Source organism: Genypterus blacodes, unplaced genomic scaffold, assembly GCF_046128005.1.
Source record: "Genypterus blacodes isolate CSIRO-AG114 ecotype Tasmania unplaced genomic scaffold, CSIRO-AGI_Gbla_v1 ptg000039l_1, whole genome shotgun sequence".
In the NCBI taxonomy this organism is placed as follows: Eukaryota; Metazoa; Chordata; class Actinopteri; order Ophidiiformes; family Ophidiidae; genus Genypterus; species Genypterus blacodes.
Genome location: NW_027466852.1, coordinates 2175405 through 2194234, shown reverse-complemented (window position 1 = coordinate 2194234; position 18830 = coordinate 2175405). Strand labels below are relative to the sequence as shown.

Here is an 18830-nt window from a genome sequence, read left to right as displayed (position 1 = left end):
GTTGAAGTGGTACAAACACCTTTGCATGGGTCGGGTCTGCAACAATTGGTAATTCTGCTGATTTGTTTGAAAACCAAACACGCTAATTGCACTATTAACAACATGAAACATCCCATCATCCTCGGTCTCTAAAGTAATTTCTGCAGTAAAACACATTTGCTCATTTGGTGCCCAACACATTTCTGTGCTCTTTCATTATTGGACCGGAGTACAAGCTGCAGTTATCAATCACATGGAAAGTTTTTATGTGAATGCACAAAAGGGCTTCGTTGCTGTAACTATGGTTTATATTTAAATTTTTACCTTTTTTAAATGGATAACATTAATCTGATTTACCTGTTTTTCCCTGAACTAATAAAACTGAACTTCACCTCATTGCTTTTCCTTCTCACCGCTTCCTAACAGGGATCTCTGTATGACGCAAACAAGTAAAGACTCAACACAGTCAGTAAAAATATGATTTCATTTATATTATATACAAAATACAAATAAGATTCCATGTACTAAAATGTACACGCCCCGAAATTCATTAAGCCGGACAGTGTTTCAATTCGGAAAAAACTAAATCCACACTGGTAATTTTCCATTTTGGAGAAATAAAGGAAATATATGATGCTCACAGTAATGTAAACATACACAGTGATCCATATGTACAGAGAACAAAGGAGCCGTGGCAGACAGGCAGACAGACGGGCTGCTGAGCGTCCACAGTCAAAATGGCCTTTTAGTCGACGGTTATCAGTGTGAGCAAAAACATGCCAGTGATTCCAAGACCACACATAGCTTATTTAACATGCATTGATTAGGAAAGAGCAAAAATATTCAGTCAAATGCATAACTAAGTGCCTGTGATCACAGAAAGAAGCTTTACATGGTGAGTTTCTATGTTATTTTCTGTGCAATCTTCCAAATCATTTTTAACACAGAAAATACGACATTTCAAGTTCTACAGAGAAGTAATGAGATTATTCAGCTGTTCTGGTAATGTGTGATGGATGGAAGTGTTATTATACTGAATACTGCAGAAGTGGTGAGTTGAACGTATAGAAATATTAACGTCTCCCTTACAAAAATACACATACATGTACATCTTGATTGCAAACTCTTTAAAAAATAAGCCATAGGTTCAAATCTATTCTTTTACTTACAAGGCTTTTAAGACTTCTACAGCGTGAGAAAATAACTTTTCTGCTCTGATAAAAACATCTATCTTAACAATAGAGAGACATTCAAACGAAATACAAATAAATTATTAGCGATACACTTATGATTCTTTCCTCAAAAGAATTTAGTTTATCCATGTAATGTACATTTTGTCTCGCTCGGTGTGGAGAAACGTCGGGGCTGCGGTGCCTTGGTGTCTCTTTGAATCAGTCGTGGGTCAGCAGCTCTCTGTGGGCTCCAGAGGAAGGTCCTGCTGTGCGCTCAATACAACGGATTAACCAGGCCGACAGGTGAGCGGCACGGCACCGCCCCCCCCCCCTCCCCCCCCCGCCCCCCGAGCTGAAATCGGGAACAGCGCAGATGGCACAAGAAAGAAAGCTGAATTTCAACTCGGATCTCTGGAAACTAAGCGTCGGTCCTTCATCCCTATAAGTCTTTGATTTACTGTCTCAGATTAACTTGTCGAGTCTCTTTTGCTGATCAGGACTTCCAGCAGCCGCAACTTGGCTTTAACTTGCTTGTATTCGTTATACTCCACTGCCAGGGGGGAGCGGTCCTCCTTCTGCACGTTTCTATGGGAACGAGAAGAAGGCGGAGGACAACAAACATTAAGAAACGGAACACTCCACATGTGTTTTCTATTCAGTAAACCTTCCAGAGGAATCCTTCTCCCTTTTACCTTCCATTCTGTCTGAAGAACTGATCCTCAAACTCTTTCAGGTTCTTGCGGATCCTCTTCTTCTCCTCTCGGGTCTCTTGCAGCTGCCCCACAAGCTCCTGCCTGTGAGCGAGAGAAGGGAGACGCATGAAATATCTCGTCCTGGCGCGAAAAGCCGACACGTACTGTTAGAAATGCCTGGTTGGGGCTCTTACGTGGTGGCCGAGTGCAGGTTGGACAGCCTCATGTCAGTGGTGTTCTTAGAGGGCGACAGCTCGTCCACGGGGGAGATGAAACCGTCCTCGTCCATGTGGTCCAGGAAGCCCAGCACGCTGAGGTCGGTCCGGACGGTCACCGTGAACTGCGTCTTGGAGTCTCCGTCGTCCTCGGAGCCGTCCTCTTCCTCCTGTTGTAGAGGAAGGTGGAGGTTTAGAAATCAGCGGCTGAGGAGCTGAAAGGGGCCGAATGATGCGGCGGCGCGACTGCGTCCACGTCTTCATGCTTAGGCAGCTGGGATCGGGCTTTATTAGTCACAAAGGGTTAAAAATCATCACAGTCCACAATTCAAACTGCATTTCCACAGGCATCAAGTGTGATTCAGATACAGGGAAGGCTCATTATTTTCAGTTTCTTCATATATTGTCATTCTGAATTGATTGATTCTTGGTTGTTATCGACAATAAACAACTGAATTATGTGCCGAGGTGTTTTGACATGTTTTGTGTAATATGGCTCTATAGAAAGAATGTGTTCTCTTTCAAAAGATCCAGGTATCGTTGGTGAAAAAACCAAAAACAATGAGCCTTAAGTCTTTGTTTGGAGACATTAGACGGCGTTAATGAAGGTGATCAGCTGGAGAGACGCTAGGTCGCTGACCCCAGCTACAGTGGAACATGATCTCACTCACAATCAAACTACATTAGATAAGCATCAATACACACAGATCACACTGATCAGGTTGTAATTCTATTGTAAATCGATTTGAGGGGGCCGGCACGCACTTCAAACACGGCGGGAGCGTTTCATATCTGTCAAGTGAAAATCACACAGCAGCTCAAACGTGAGACACTACTGATTGAGAAACTCGGCGGGGGGGCTCCTCGCCGCAAAACAAGGCAACCGCCCAATCAGCAGGCAGCAATCAGTGTGTGTGGATGTGTGTGGGGGAGTGGGAGGAGCCTGGAGCGGTCTGATTATTCAAGCAGCAGCTCTTCACCTTGATATCATCGAAGAAGAGTGAGGGTTCGCCCTCGATAATGGGCTGAAGCAGGGGGCCTCTGCGCTTGCTGGAGGGGGAGCCCTGTGGTGACGTTAAGAAGGAGGAGTTAACCACGCCCACGGCTAACACAAACCCGCCCGACTGCTTAACAACAACATCACACACACGCACACTCACACACACAGCTCTGAGTGTGTGTGTGAGTGTGTGTGTGTGTGTCCATCAACCCCAGGAGGAGAACATGCACTGCACCATAACATAATCTGAGCCATCTGTCCTAATTTACATGATGGGGATTAGAGAGCGAGCGTTACATAACGGACACACACACCCCGGCTCCACAGGACAGATACCTCACCGAATGAAAAATGTTATTGAAATAGCTTCATTCCACTCCAAATGGTCTTATTAGTATTAATTATCCCCAATCAATCCAGACAGATTTGGTTGTTATTCGTTTCCCATGACTGAGCTTTGACCCCTGCCACCTCTGAGCTCCTCAAGCTGCACACACACACTTTGGCCTTGAAGGTGGAGAACAACCCGGGCGTCACTGCCACCACTTCACCCAGCGCACACACCGAAGCTCGCGCCCAGACCATTACTGGGATGAACCTTTGCCGCCGCAGGGCAGTGGGAGGACGGTGAAGAAGGAAGGGGGGGGGGGGATAGAAAGGAGAGCGGAAGGAGGAGGAGGATGAGGAAGAGGCTGGTGTGTGATACTTACAATGACGGGGATGGTGGAGGCTCTGCACAGGATCTGCTTGACCAGGCGGTATCTGTCGTACAGAGGCTTCATGATCTGCCTCTCGCTCTTGGTGACCTGGAGAGGAGAACAGGAAGTCAACAAAGCCACCTGATTAGTGCCTTATTAGGTTTCTGCTCAAACGCCTCCCCGGCCACACACACACACACACACACACACACACACACATTAAATAACACGACAGCTGACATACATCAGCCAAATATGCACTGCAAGGCCATTGTACAGGAGCCACGCAGGCACAACAACAACGAGGTCAGCTGCATTGCAACACACACACACACACACACACACACACACACACACACACACACACACACACACACACACACACACACACACACACACACACACACACACACACACACACACTCCTCCTGATCAACAACTATAACAACAACACTTTCATCTTGTGATTCTGATCTGGTTGATAACCTTTGATCATGAGAGACGTGACAGCAGGATGTTTCTCCTTCTCGTTCTGCTGTGTGAGCTGATGTTCGCCCGTCTAGTTCCCCTCAGACTTGCTGAGTCATCACACTAAGTGCATGCCAGTTGAGGTTATTAAATGAAATAAATCCAGTAAATGTCGTTTCCTCCGCAGAAGCTCAGCGTTCCACAGCGTTACCGCTCAGGAACAAAGCCTGCAGCCGAGCCGTCTCTCTTATCAAACAGCGGGCGCTGGCGTGATGTGCACGTGTGTATGTACACAGATAGCGGCTTGCAGACATTATTCACCCTCGGTTGGCCATCTAGGTCGCGATCAAATGGTAAACAAGGAGGCTGGCAGCAGATAAGGAGGGTTTGTTTACATGCAGGGTGAAGGACGGGATGACTTACTGGTCTGCCATGTATGCTCTCATAGTAGAGCAGAGCCTTCTGCAGGGCCACCTTCTCTGATCCAATCTGCTCCCGAGTCATATCCTGCCGGCACAAACAAAGCGCTGAGTGTCCATATTTCATACGTGACCCGAGGTTCACTCTGTTTCCACAGAGTTTGCTTTATACACGGGGAAACGCACACTTCAGTATTAGAATGAATTAGTGCCTGACGTTCTATCTGCCTTGTTTACTGTCAGATAGAAGGTTTGAGTGTGCGCCGCGGCCTTGGCCTCACCTTGATGTCCTCCGGGCGGGTCACCTCCTCCCTCTTCTCCTGCAGCTTCTTCTGGATCACCTCCAGCGTGCTCTCCACGGGAGGCTTGGGCGCCTTCTCCTGCTGGGGTTTCTTCTCCAGCTGAGAGCCGAAGCTCTTGGGCAGCGTGTTGCTGCGCTGGCGGGTCAGCGGAGGCAGATCCTCCTCAGACTTCAGCAGCTTGTTTTCTAACGAGGACGAGAGAAGGGAGCTGAATGAATATGGGGTTTACTTAAAGGCCGCACAGTTTAGTTTGAGCAGGTTTTCTTCCTATGTCTGTTACCTTTGAGTTCTTTACGAAGCTTGGACAGTTCACTTGCCCATCTGAGCACCTCTGGGTTTGCAGCTTTATCACTGTGGGAGGGCTGCAGGAGAGAAAACAAGCAAACACACACAGGGTTGCATTTTAAGGTGTAGCAATAAGTTGCATAGTCGTTACGGTCCAATGACTCTTTTGCAAGAGTTTGAAAATCAAGACGATGATGAAGACTTGAAAAAGCATTCATGTGGAGTCTTTCAGAGAGCGCTACAGTCGGGAACTCGCACAGAGCTAAGGCTGAAGGCTGGGAATGCAAGGGAGGCAGAAAATCCTGCTGGTCCAGTCGGTTAAGATGCAACAAGCGGCCGGATCAGACAGGTAAAGCCTTACAAAGCCGCACTGTGTAGCTGCGTGATGATGATGGTTTAGTTCTGATCTAATGGGTGTGTGACAGGAGAAGTTAGGAGTTATTACTCACCCTGTACTTCCGCTCCTCCTCAAACCTCTCCTCAAACTTGTGGATCTTCTTCTTGAGTATGTGGATCCTTTTGGTGAGCTGGGCGGGCGTCAGCTCCTCTCTCTCGTCGTCGCAGGAGCCGAGAGACGAGCTCCGCCTGCGGCTGCAGAGATGCCCCAAGTGTTATTTTGAAAATCTGGCTTTGGTGGCGCCGCGTCCTGAGCGAGCAGCGTGAAGAGGGTTTTACCTGGCGAATGAGTGTGTGTTCGGGGGCGAGGGAGGCACTTCGGTGTCGTCCAGGTACTGCTGGCAATGGCCGTAGGCGTAAAAGCGAGGAGACACCATCGGGTCACTGTCCTCTTCTACCAGCTGGCGAATAAGACGTCCTCCAGCGTGAGGGGACAGCCGTGCTTCCTCGCGGTCCATGCTCTCTCTCTGCAGTGAGTACGCTGGAACTGGTTCTAAGCAAAACAAACAAACACACACATTTTCTCTTTTAGCAAAAACATCTCCAGCGTTGACATTGCTGTTAAAACACAAGATGCACAATAACAACCCAGAACAGGTTAAGTCTGTGTGGACGGGCGTGTGGAGTATGAGCGCCCACAGACGACTGACAAACAAATCACATGATCGTCCAACCAACTCAGAGCTCAGCGGCTAAGAGAGAAACTAGGTAAAAGTTCTGCAGTTCTGCGAGGTTGAAAAGCAATCAATGCTCAACATGGGTCACAATGTTCTGGGAAAGTGGTTGTTGTTATCCCCCAGCAGACACTGGGGCCGCTTCTCTCCCTGGAAACGTCTTCTTGGATCCTCCACGGTACTGAAAAGGCCAGTGAACGTGATTAAGCTGCTCTCTAAATCCACTGTGGGTAAAAAAAAAAAAAAACTTCCTTTGGGCTTTGACGGTCACAGATGTTGTTCTGGAGACGCACCCGTATCTCTGCCTCCCTTGGCTGCAGCCTTCACTCTGGCAATAATTAAGTCCGGTGAAAATAGCCGCCCCCCCCCCGGACAATCGCCGGGGCTATTAATAATGACCGGGCTCTCCGTCAGATAATGTCAGAGCACGACCTCCGTGGAGAGGTGCGGCGATGAGCTTTTATTTAAGTTTCCACTCTGCATGGTGAGAGATAAACAGTTTTTGTGTGTCTGTCCATGCAGCAGCAGCAGAGAGAGAGAAAGAGGGAGAGAGAGAGAGGGAGAGAGAGACAGATGGAGAGAGAAAGAGAGAGAGAGGGAGAGTGCACTGTTAGCGGTTACGTGAATTTCCAAAACCACAGGTGTTATGTGACCATAGGAACATACGGAGGCGTAAAGAGGGAGTGAAAAGTATCTCTGAGGGAAACGCTCAGTGTAAACATTCAAGCTGTCAGAATGCAACGGTGGAAATATGCACACCCGCTCTAAAACTGCACATGCATGTTTGTCTAAGCCGAGGTGAGTCGGGCCCTACGAGAAAGCGACGTAGCTCGGATTCCAGCTCGGAGTCCCGGGGGTCCTCCTGTGCTTGTACGTACGTGCCGTTTTACCAAGCAGCCGCTCTTTTCCGCCTCGGGGGTGCGACTCACAGCAGCAGGTGAAAGTCTCAAATCAGACTGGGTGCTGTTCAGGCGCCCGATCAGCTTGATTAGAGGGCAGTGGAACGGGATAATAGAGCGCCGTGGCATTTGAAATGGATCCTTTAATTCCTCCTGCTCACCGAGTGTTCAGGATTCATTAAACTAATAAAACAAAAAGCATGCCAGGCCCCCCCCCCATCCTCCTAAAGGTTGTTACAAATCATTCGAGCGTGTTGCCATGCAGTGGAAAAGGTCGTGCAGCCGGCCTTTTCTTTTTTTCAGACGCGTTTGTGCCAAAGCGACTCGGCCGCCGGCAGCGGTGCGACGTCACACTTACCATCACAACAACTTGGATGGAAAACACTTTTGAAATCGAGGAAAGGCGCGTTAAGGAGCGGAGAATCTGGCAGAGAAAAAAAGAAAGAAGAAAGGGGGAGGTTAAGAGCAAGAGAGGGCCAGAAGAGAGAAACACTGAGAGTGCACTGAGAGAGCAAAAGACAGAGGAGGAAGAGATGTGACCAGCATGCATGTGGCCTCTTAATAATGCACCGACTCTCCTCTAGCGCACATGTGTGTAAGTGTGGTCTCATCTTTGGCGAGGAGAGAGCGGAGGCAAAAAAAAAACTAAACAAAAGGTCACCGTGACCGGGTCTGGCACAGAGTGTACCGGGATGGATGTCTCACACTATTCCCATCACCTTCATCCTGCCTCAGTGACACTTACTGAAGGCACACTGTAGAGACATGAGCTCAGGCTGGAGCCACCCAGAGGAAATATGTCTGTCTCTCATGGACACAGCCTGCGTGTCTTGTCCACAGATTAACTCAGTTATGGGTTTACAGCAGCACAAACAGGAAGGCTGTTTAAGAAAAAGGTCACTGATCCCCGTACCAAATGTTTTAATGATCCGAGTAAATCAGCCACCTGGATTCGGCATTTCCTGAACAAACAAGCTCGCTTCCCTCGGTGGAAATTGCATTTTAATTACAAGAACACGCACGCAAACAAAGGGAGACAATATGTACCAGACAGACGATGAATCAGCTGATGCTGAACACACACAGGCTTGACAAGCATGATATTTTGAAGATTGAAGTGAAATGAAACTCTTTTGCAAAGTTTTCATCGCGCAACTGTGAACAACACAACTACGTCTCCTCTAGCTCTGTTGTTTTTCTCTCTCTCTGTCTCTCTCTCTCTCTCTCTCTCTCTCTCTCGCTGTCTCAGATTTGGCCACTAGAGAGCTCTAGAGAGTTTGCTCTGCCTGCCAATGGCTCAAACATGAGGTTGCTTACGTATTTCACATAACAGCATTGTCCTCCATGTGTGACCAGTGCGTTGTTATCTACTGTAAGACTGCCACATCAAATAGGATGTGAAGGCCGACCCCACAGAGAAAAGGTGTCCGCACACGCCCCGACCTGCCTCTCACTGTCCCTGTAGTTGACTTTAGGAATGGACCTGTTGGCGATCATTCCAGTATACCCGGATACTGACAGTTTAGCAAACGCCTCCGCCTCTGTCGCAACATCCCGACCAAACAACCACAATGTGTGCAGGAAATGTGTGAGATTTCCCTTTCTGCTGAAATAAACATTCATAATAAAAGAGTGGAACATCTATTAAAGTGCTCAGCCATGTTTGCAGTTTCATTGTTGTTGTAGCCTGCGTTAGGAATCGTGAATAACTTCAACTAGCAGACATCGAACAACAACAACAACAACATTCATGGAGTTAGGAGAACAATGAGTATACTCACAATTACACCGAGCCTTAAACGGAGGCCGTGTCAGAAATGTCCAACTAGGATCGATAAGCTCCTCATGTAGAGCCAAATTCCTGCAGCCTGTGGCCTGGTGCACAATCACCGCAGCTCTGCCTCCCCTTTAATGATCGCTTTTAACAGGAGATTACAGCAGCAGTCGCTCACAGCTGAATCTGGAAACTATTGTGACAAACACTGCCTGGTAACTGCCGCCAGGGAGCAAAGGCCGATACGTTCCCACTGTTCAACTGCTACATAACAGCACGGGAGGAGCCCTGCAGCCGGTGCCATGCTCCTTCTAAGTTTGTATTTTTGTGGCGTGAAAACATTTAAGGCTCCCTGTGTCTAATTCAGCGATGACACGCTGCAAAACAAAACAACCCGTGTGACTGCAACACTCAACTATTTCACCAACCCAGCAAATACAGACAAACTCCAGCACTGTTTCTCCTCCAGATATACTTGGCTCCAGAAGTTCAGAGGATCTTTTGCTATTCAGTCATGCAGGAGAGGCCACATCAAGGAAGAGGAGGAGGAGGAGGAGGAGGAGAAATAGCAGAAGGTGTGCAGCTGCTGCCCAATCACCCGTGAGTATATGAGGGTGGAGGACAAGCGAGAAGGTTTTGTCTGGGCATGTGTGTGTTTCTTCTTGTTGCAGTTAGTATCAGCACAGTAATCCAGTCACACGCGTCGGAGTAGAACATGTGTGTGTGTGTGTGTGGGAGTCAAGGCGTGTCTACACTTACCTCCCCAGTTGTTGTCCTCGGTCAGCGCTGTCAGGTCCAGCCGCGGCACGTCTTCGCAGTTCGCCTTGTCGCAGTCTGAGTCCGAGCTGCCGCCGACCCTCCCCTTATCACAAGTGACGGGCGACTCCTGGATCTTCATCCTTAGCGTCTGCACAACCATGAGAAAAGGAAACGGGCACTCAACAATGATGAGCGAGCCTGTGAACACACGCTTTAAGTTCACAGACACACTCCCTCAGACTGGCCCTGCCCTGAAAGAGGGGCGGCTCCTCGCTCGCAATTGGCTGCCTTCCTCTGGCCAAAACACCCGCCCATCTGTCCAAGGCTGTGTGTGTGTGTGTGTGTGTGAGAGAGAAAGCAGGAGGGGGTTGTCTCCTCCTTCTCTTCTACCCCCTGGATTTACACAGCCCTCCCTCCCTCCCTCTCTTATTTTCTCTCTCTACTTTCAGTCGCTCGCTCTCTTCCTCTATCACCATGCTTCTGTTCCCCTTCTGAGTGCCGCTCTGGAGTTGTTTGTTTCACAGTAGCAGGAGCAGAAGGGAGGGAGGGAGGTGCTGGTGGTGGCAGGGAGGGAGGAAGGGAGGGAGGGAGGGAGGGAGGGAGGGAGGTCTGGACAAGAAAAGCAGACAGATTGTAAGCCAACACACAGGCTGACTGGGTGATTTTTCTCCCCGTCTGTGCCTCTGTGCAGGCAAACATCCATCTTAGAGGGTCATGCGTGTAAACCTCCTCTGCTCCCTCTTTCGCCACGGGCCTCCCTGGCTTGACCTCCCATCCGCTCCCATTTTGCTTTAAACTTTCTCGCACTTGAACAACTACCACCGCTACCAACTTCGCCTCTGGCAAATAGATGGGTAGGAACTCAATAAAATTTAGTGGGTAGCTGGGACGCGATGAAGGAATCATTTTTTATTTTGCTTACTTGCCGGCCTGATGGTGGCGCTGCAATAACTGCTAACTAACTAACTTTGGAACCCTGGATTCGTCGTTGTCTATTGCCCAGACGGGAGGACAACAGGTTGAGGATAAGCACAATGATGTTTAAGGTGCAGGGAAGGAAAAATGGAATGTCAGCATATGAGGACGCAGGGTCTGAGGAGGTCAAGCAAAAACATCAAACATCAAACAACCTGATAGTGGCACAGTCACAGTTGAAATTTTGTCAAATCAAACGTTTGTTGGTTTATCAGGGCTAATCAAGGCTGCGTCAATAATCTGCATCTAAATTTCATCATTGAGAGTGGAAGTCATATCTGTAGGCCTACTTAGCCTTGGCTGAGGTATGTGCTCTCTGACCGCCCTCCAGTTTAACACCGGGTTCCTGTTCACAATGACAGGCAAGGCTATTAAATTGCAGCTTGATGTAAATAATTTTAGGAAATAACACGCTCTGCTGGCCATGTACTTGCTTAGTGTGTGTTCACCGACCTGCTTAGTGTGTGTTCACCGACCACTTAGCGCTAAGACTCTGGGCTCCCATTTCCTCCGTCTGGGCGTGGGACCAAGTTATTTTTAGGAAAAAAAGATCAAGATGTAACTGCTTCTATCTACCTCATAAATGCCACAGACTGCTCACAGGACGGGGGGAGGGGCTTACGCTTCTGCCAGCTTTCTTAGCCACAATACCGTGTTGTTGTTGGCCGTTTTGTGCGAGACTGCAGATAACGATCAAAATGAGTCCACAATGTGAGCGGGTACGTGTGTGTCGGGACAGGGGACGGGGGGGGGGGCACGAGGCCAAACGCAGGGTGTTATCAAGTCTCCTCAGCTGCTAGATGGGAAATAACTGATGTGATGGGAACTGTGGAGGATATAAAGTCACATTATGTCCCCCAGTGTTCAAAAGGAGAACGTGACACACTGAGAGCGGAAATTTACCCCGGCTGCTGCTTACCGACACTGTTTTGAAGTTAAGTGCCCCCCCACAGCCCCGCCCCCCACCCGCCCGCCACTCAAGTACGTACATACTGCACTGGCCCCTCTAGTGAACGTTCAAGTGCACAGATATGACATACACACACAGACACACAAATAACTAGGTCAACTGCACACACAGAAAATTAGTTTAAAAAATAAATAATTATGTTAGAAAACTGGTTAAATGGGGGCGGGGGGAACTATTTGGCAAAGGATGGACAGAACTCACATCCTTTTGATTAATCAGACACTCTTTTAGGTGTGAATGTACTTGGATGTGAATTGGTTTGCATGCGTGTGTGTGTGTGTGTGTGTGTGTGTGTGACCAGCCTTTGATCAATTGGTTTCCTGTCGAGAGTGAACCCTCGACCCTGCCCAGGCTGAGTGGGTAAAGAGAACAGATGTATGGATATGCGTGATAGCCGATGCTGGTGACTCATTAAAGCTGTAACAGAGAGATCAATGAGCCTCAGAGGTAAGAGACTGAACACTACCTCATGATTCAGACTCAAACACACGCGTGGACACATTTCCTAATCTGTTCAAAAGGTTTACTGATCACAAAGCTACATTTTTGTTGTCAAATCACATCCTGTGCAAATGCAAAAAGTAACATCCTTCTTAATGATGTAAACACTACTTGTTTATACTGCATGTATCTTTAAGCACTTTTTTGTTTTTACAGTCTTCGTTTATTCTTATGATTGTTATTTATCTTAGAGGCTTCTTTATTAAATCTTTTGCACAAGAGAAGGACTGCACTTTCAATTTGTTGTGCATCCAGTGACATTCTATTCTATTTAACCTAATGATGAGTTTATCTTACTTGTCCTAGCTGATTGAGCAGTCTGCTTGTCTGCTTACTGTCATTAATGTAAACAGCACAGACAATACATATATTGTCTTAGTCTTTCACTGAGTGATTAGTTTATCTGGTTGTCATTATGCAGTTAATGTAAACAGCACAACAATCACAGGTTAGGAAGTACAATGTTGTTCTATTTCAAGATGCTTTCAGGAGCACGACGTGGATTAACTGCAGCACAGATGTTATGGCTTTCGGTGGTCAAGCAGAGTTTACATATAAAGCAAATGTGCACGTATGTACACACATGGCACTCGTGATGCACGTCCACCGCCACATTTGAGCCCTGATTACATCATCGTGAGAGTCCAGCTGGGGCTGAGGGCGAGACAGGGATAGACAAAGCTATAGTCTGTGTGTGTGTGTGTGCGTGTGTGTGTGTGTGTGTGCGCGTGCGTGTGCGTGTGCCTGTGTGTGTTGGGAAGGCATTAGACAATGATTAAGCTGTGTTGGGGTGGGTGTGTTGGGTGGGTAGGCTTGTTCTGAGTGTACAAACAAACGAATTTAAGGGACATTTTGCCGAGATGGCACGTGGACAGGCATACTGTACACATCCTTGATCGCGCACACATGCGCACACACACACACACACACACACACACACACACACACACACACACACACACACACACACACACACACACACACACACACACACACACACACACACACACACTCTGCGGGAGGATTGTTATACTCTTCCTGTGTGGTGGCCTTGTTTTCCCCACACAAGCAGACGTACACAAACGCTCACATACCCAAGGTGTCGAATATTATCAACAAGAAAACGATCGTGCTAACAATCTGCTGTCTACAATAATAAACTACACAACACTGGTCCTGTATGTGGTTTGTAAATGATATGTCGTGACATAGTAATGGGCATTTGTATTTGTGTGTGACTGCTTGTGTGTGTGTACCTGTCCTCTTTTGACTGGCTGCAAACACGGCAGCTCTCACCGCTATCACTTTTCATTTGCTGTAGGTACAACATGTGCCTATGGGGAGTCCTGTGTGCTATTGGCTTACAGGCACTACAACGAGCCACACACTGATACACTCAGATCAACAGTGTGTGTGTGTGTGTGTGTGTGTGTGTGTGTGTGTGTGTGTGTGTGTGTGTGTGTGTGTCTGGTTTGAGAAAGAAATCGGTGGAGAACTGAAACAACAGCCAGTACGGTTTCCCTACGTGAACCGGAGGTTTAGGTTCATGACACAACACACACAGGATCTGTCCCTTGACTAACCTAAGCAGCTGCAGCTCAGACAAGCAGAGGAAGCCTGATGGTCGCAAATATGTCTGTGAGATGCTTCACATAGGCATCAATGACCAGCACTGCAGCGCCGGCCTCCACTCTGAGCACTGCCATGCCAGCTCCAGATGGCTCTTGGGCCACACGTTTTGGTGTGGGTGGCAGAGGTGCAGACTGAGCTGCTGCCCAAATCCATCTGGGCTGCATAGAGACAAATTCCACTATGTTGGTACTGCACTATATGCTTCTCTTCAGTGGTCCAGATAAATGCTGCTGCACGAGAAACAGATGGACAAACACAATCTACTCACACCAAGAGCAAATAACGGTTGTAATATTAAAAGCAGAGGCTTTCAGGCAGCTGCATGAATAACTGTCGTTGTGCAATCGCAAATGTAGGACATTTCCAATTCCCATCTTTGCCAAGATGCAAATATCTTCATTTGGGAGGTTTTGGCTTTTGGATTTTATGTTTCTCTGGAGAAACAGTGCAGATTCTGTTCTTCTTCTGCAGTTCAAATTCAATGCATTGGCTTTAGCTATTAAAATGGAGAAACAACTTTCAAGCCTCGATCCCGTCTTCCTTAAATAAACAACAAGCGCATATGGCCAACTTTACCCATACAAAGACAGAAATACACGAAAGCAAAAGGAACAGCGTGCAGCATCCACATAGGATTTCCAAAAATACCTCTTCTGTACAACATAGTGGAAATTGTGTAACAAAGTAAAGTCCATATTACATGGATCCATCTGTGCATGCATGTGTGGTGATGCGTACGTGCTGTGTTAAGATGTGCTGGCTGCTCCAGGGTACAGACTGTTTTTAACACCTGAGGTACGCGCTCTAATGCTAAGGTAGCATTTATTAGATGGATAAGTGGAAACACCACCGGGTTCGTGTGAAGTAACATCAGAGAGGCACGTGGTGTGTTCACGCACCACACCTTCCTCAAACACTGACAACTCCTCTTCTACGCACGCCCTCCCCTTTCCCTCCGGTCTTGATCGACGCCGAATTTGTACGCAATATCACACAAACCAGAGAAAGAGAAAGCATGGACCTACCTGTGGAGGACGATGATGGCCGTCTATTGTTGAGCTGCCCTTCCTGAAGAATCAGAGAGAGAAACTGTCACAGCTTGTTTCCTGGCCAACTATATACCACCTCAGGAAAAGATGTTGGCTCAATGACAAATGTTTATTTTTGAATTGGTGTTGCGTTGAAGTCTAACCAGCACAGTGTGTCAACGTGCATATACAGAAGACGAGACGACAGAAGACCCCGCTCCCTCTCTCAGTGGCTTTTCCACACATTTATCAGTTTGAATGTATGTAATAAACACCACTGTATGTTAAACGGCTCTCTTGAGATAACAGATAGCAGTGGCTTATCAATCTAGAACAGCCGTAACTGCTGGGGTGACCCTGGTTTTTATATGAAAATGTGAGATGAGGTGATAAACAGCGATTCACTATCTGGAGTGAGACGATACAAAACTCACCTTTTGTTCAGCGTCTCCATGTTGTTTTCTCCTGCTCTCTGTGGCGTCCCTGACATGTCCACACAGTCATTTAACTGGGAAAACAAAAGTTCACATGCACTTGTAAGGATCAAATGAGGAACATATGAGACTTTTTGTATGATAAATCACAAAAAAAAGAAAAGCTGAGTGGATCAATAAAGAATTTTAAAGAGGAATGCTGACTTGGCCTGTGACATTAACCCCGAAGAGGCTTTTAAGTATCCCTGATTACACTCCTAAGCTCTTGACGCAACGAGCTCCATGTTCACTGAGGCTGCTCTCCACACCGACAGACACACACACACACACACCCTCACTGTCAAAAAGCCAAACATCAGCTGTTAGCCACTCGACGCAACACCCCGTCCAGCCAATCCCCATCATGCCAGGTATCATACACAGCATATATGTGTCACGGCATCAGCTACCATCTATACTGTTACATAAGCTGCCAGGGGTCGGCATGCAAAATAAATAAAACAGGCTGCGGGACTTGCAAGCTGTTTTGGTGAGCACGAGAGCGCAATTCATAAATCTATTCCCACAGGACAGTTGCCTTGCGGTTGCGTCGATAGTTTTATGAGTTGAAGTGTGTATAACACTCTGATGTCCTTACACACACAATCAGACAGGGCAGCTGTAGTGTAAGAAGAGTCAGGGATTGGATCGTGTTTCGTTTAGGCTGAATGCTGTACACCGTGTCCTCGCTGTGACTTTGACTTTTTTACACACTCACTGCACTAATGCACTATTGGGGGTTGAGACCCGCCTCGCCTTGCTGACAGGCCACACCACAGCTGACCCAGTATTTTTTTTCTTTTTAATCTCGTTTTACCGCTATGCTTTAAATAGGTGCGACGGCGGAGCGGGGGCGACCTCGATTTCTAAGCCGTCGATCCAGCAAAATCAGACGATTGAACATTAGGTTTGTGTAAATCACACGAGTGACGCTTTACGAGCGAGAACATTGTCAATTATTTCAACTTAACAACCCACTAATACGAAGCACTTTACAAACTAAGCGGTTGTTTTTGTCATTGTGGTGTATCCACGTGACACAAACCGAAAGGATGAGTCGATCTTCTGCTCGCCATCTTGAGTGGATAAAAGCTGCTGCTAATTGCACAAACATAAGTGGCCCACACTCAAGCTGCGTTGGTACGGTTCCAGATCGTAGACGATAACAATTAGTGCGGCATGATGTGTATTATTACAGGCCACTTTCGCTACCATGAGAATGGCAGGGGACTATTAAGTGGCCGTGCTGATGTTGCTTCCTGTCATCTTCCATCTCGCCGCTGTTCCCATTTTCATGATTCTTCGAAAAATTGTTTTGACAATTGCTTTCGGTGACTCAGAAATAAACCGACAGGCATGTTTGAGTCTAAGGCACATGTGCTTGTTAGTGCTCTTATACTCAAGCTGAATCATGCAGATGAGAATGAATGCGAACAAGGTCAAAGAGCGGTCTGTACATTTGGAATACAATTCAGTTACTACAATGTTAAGCTGTCAATGATTTCAGCAGACTCTTGACATTGGAGTGTGCAATGCCCCGTCCGTTTCAGGTTAGTATGTTACGTAAAGATTAACCTACAGACGAATGGAAACGTACGGTGAAAAGGTCACAGAGAAGGAGAGGAGAGACACAACATGGCAACAAATCAGGAGGATATTAAGAGCTGAAAGGCATCCTGGAAAAGCAGGATGACTCACTGCGTGGGCGTCTCGCTTGCCAGTGAGCTGCACCGGAGTCGGGCTGTGTTTGGCCTTCCTGGCTTTGGGGGTACGGCCACTGTGTCCTCCTCGTGTGTCCGCTCTGCACGTGTCCTCCCCTGCACTGGTGGCACTCACACTGCTTCCACTCTCGCTCGACGGGACGTTCTCCTTGTCGGTGTCAGCTCTGACAGAAGGTCTGATTTCAGACGGGAAAGAAAAAAAAAGCCTCAAGGAAATGAGACACTAAGCTTTACGTCTTTCTCTCGCTTGCATTCCGGTTTGTCATCTGCGTTAAAATACCTCCAGGAGCTAAATGCCATGCTTATCCTGACCTCTTTTCACTTACGCCTTCTCCAGCAGCTAACACGTTGTTTGGTTTTGGCGCTAATTCTATTTACTGTCCATGCATTTTCTGCTCCACCACGTCTCCACAAACACAGATTAGCTTGTTGCTGCCACGACTATAGATGTTATGACCATATTATGTCTAAGTAAACAAGCTTACAATGCAGAATGACAGCCTCACAAACATTTGCAGTAACCGAAACATGAATTGGAAGAAGCAATACTGCAGACTGAGATTTTGACCTCAAAAATGTCCGCCAGTTATACCTGCTCCTTTCTCCTATTCTCAGGCCCTCCTCGTGCTGCTCTCGCTGGTGTCGACGTCTCTGCCGTGCAGTCGATGTCGGGCATGGGGTCACCTCACACTCCTCTGAACTTTGATCCCCTGAAGGGTTCACACTAAAGAGGTGCTGCTCCACTGCTGAACGTATTGTCCTTTCCAGAAAACTGTGGGAGAACCAGAAGGAAAACAGATGGGAAGGCGACACAGGTCGGTTCATATATAGTTCATGTAGTTACTGTTGCAGGAGAAGCACAACGACAAATCCTCTCTCAATCGCTACTTTCAGAATAGCTGATCGCAAAGGAAGAACGCTTGCTATTCCAGAACCCATTACAGTGTATTTAATCACTATGGTAACAGTGAGAAAAGTCCACTTACTTTTCCACATCTGGTCTGCAACGGACGGGCGAGAGGTGGTTACTGGAGAAAAACAAAGAGGAAGGTGTGTTAAAGCGTCAGAGACACAAACAGGTGGTCACAGCGGGTCACTGGGCAACGCTGAACATCCCAGAGGCTCTGCAGCTGACCTAGGTGACCGAGGCAGCTCGTGTGTGTGTGTTTAATTTCAGCTGTGTTCAGAGCATAAACACTGTAGGTCCTCTGACAGCAAAGCCACCGCCACAACGTCCTACATAGGCTGAAGTAAGGGACAGTATACGTTCACTGATTGTCTTATCTTCTCTTTCTTTCTGTCACAGGATAACACAATGTCAGTCTGGTAAGTCAAAGTATTCTGAAGCAATCGGTACGACAAAGTCAGATGTTGCTGCTACAACCTATATATTCAAGATCCAAACAAGATCCTCCGCGTTTGGTCTAGTGGCCACCAATCTGATTTTCCTCGAGTACATCTATGGTACAAGGGTGACCTGAGAAATCTTCATTATAAACAAAGGAGATGACAGTAACAACAGAGCTCACCAGCGGCCTGGTTTGGTGCCGTCGTAAACCAGAGGTAATAACGGAGGGGTGGTGCAGAGGCAGAGGTGACTGCGGTGCATCCCTGAGGCGAGCAAGGACGATCAAAGCTATAGGCCAAGAAAGCCAATCAGATGAAGCGCTATCACATCGTATTGTGTGGTTTAATGGGGAGGTAACAAATGATAAAAAAAGGGCTGTAAATCCCTGAAGTGCCTGGCTCAAATTTCTTTATTATATAATGAAATTTGCTAACAAAATACAAAGAAAAC

At 47.3% G+C, this 18830-nt stretch overlaps 1 protein-coding gene across 2 annotated transcripts in view; it reads right to left on the bottom strand.

Moving 5' to 3' along the window:
* Positions 1-449: 449 nt before the first annotated feature.
* Positions 450-18830, bottom strand: part of fam13a (family with sequence similarity 13 member A) — a 40642-nt gene continuing 22261 nt past the window's right edge. Inside the window, exons 10-25 of one of the 2 annotated variants that reach the window (XM_076147684.1) lie at positions 18019-18060; positions 17625-17804; positions 17010-17208; positions 15273-15346; positions 14836-14878; positions 9733-9880; positions 5906-6119; positions 5680-5821; positions 5226-5307; positions 4925-5130; positions 4648-4731; positions 3769-3864; positions 3039-3122; positions 2038-2228; positions 1844-1945; positions 450-1736 (exon numbers count right to left, since the gene is read on the bottom strand). In XM_076147684.1, the coding sequence (XP_076003799.1) occupies positions 1619-1736; positions 1844-1945; positions 2038-2228; positions 3039-3122; positions 3769-3864; positions 4648-4731; positions 4925-5130; positions 5226-5307; positions 5680-5821; positions 5906-6119; positions 9733-9880; positions 14836-14878; positions 15273-15346; positions 17010-17208; positions 17625-17804; positions 18019-18060 (2005 nt within the window). In that variant the 3' untranslated portion in view covers positions 450-1618. The remainder of the gene's footprint in view (positions 1737-1843; positions 1946-2037; positions 2229-3038; positions 3123-3768; positions 3865-4647; positions 4732-4924; positions 5131-5225; positions 5308-5679; positions 5822-5905; positions 6120-9732; positions 9881-14835; positions 14879-15272; positions 15347-17009; positions 17209-17624; positions 17805-18018; positions 18061-18830) is intronic. The other variant, XM_076147685.1, reaches the window with a different exon arrangement.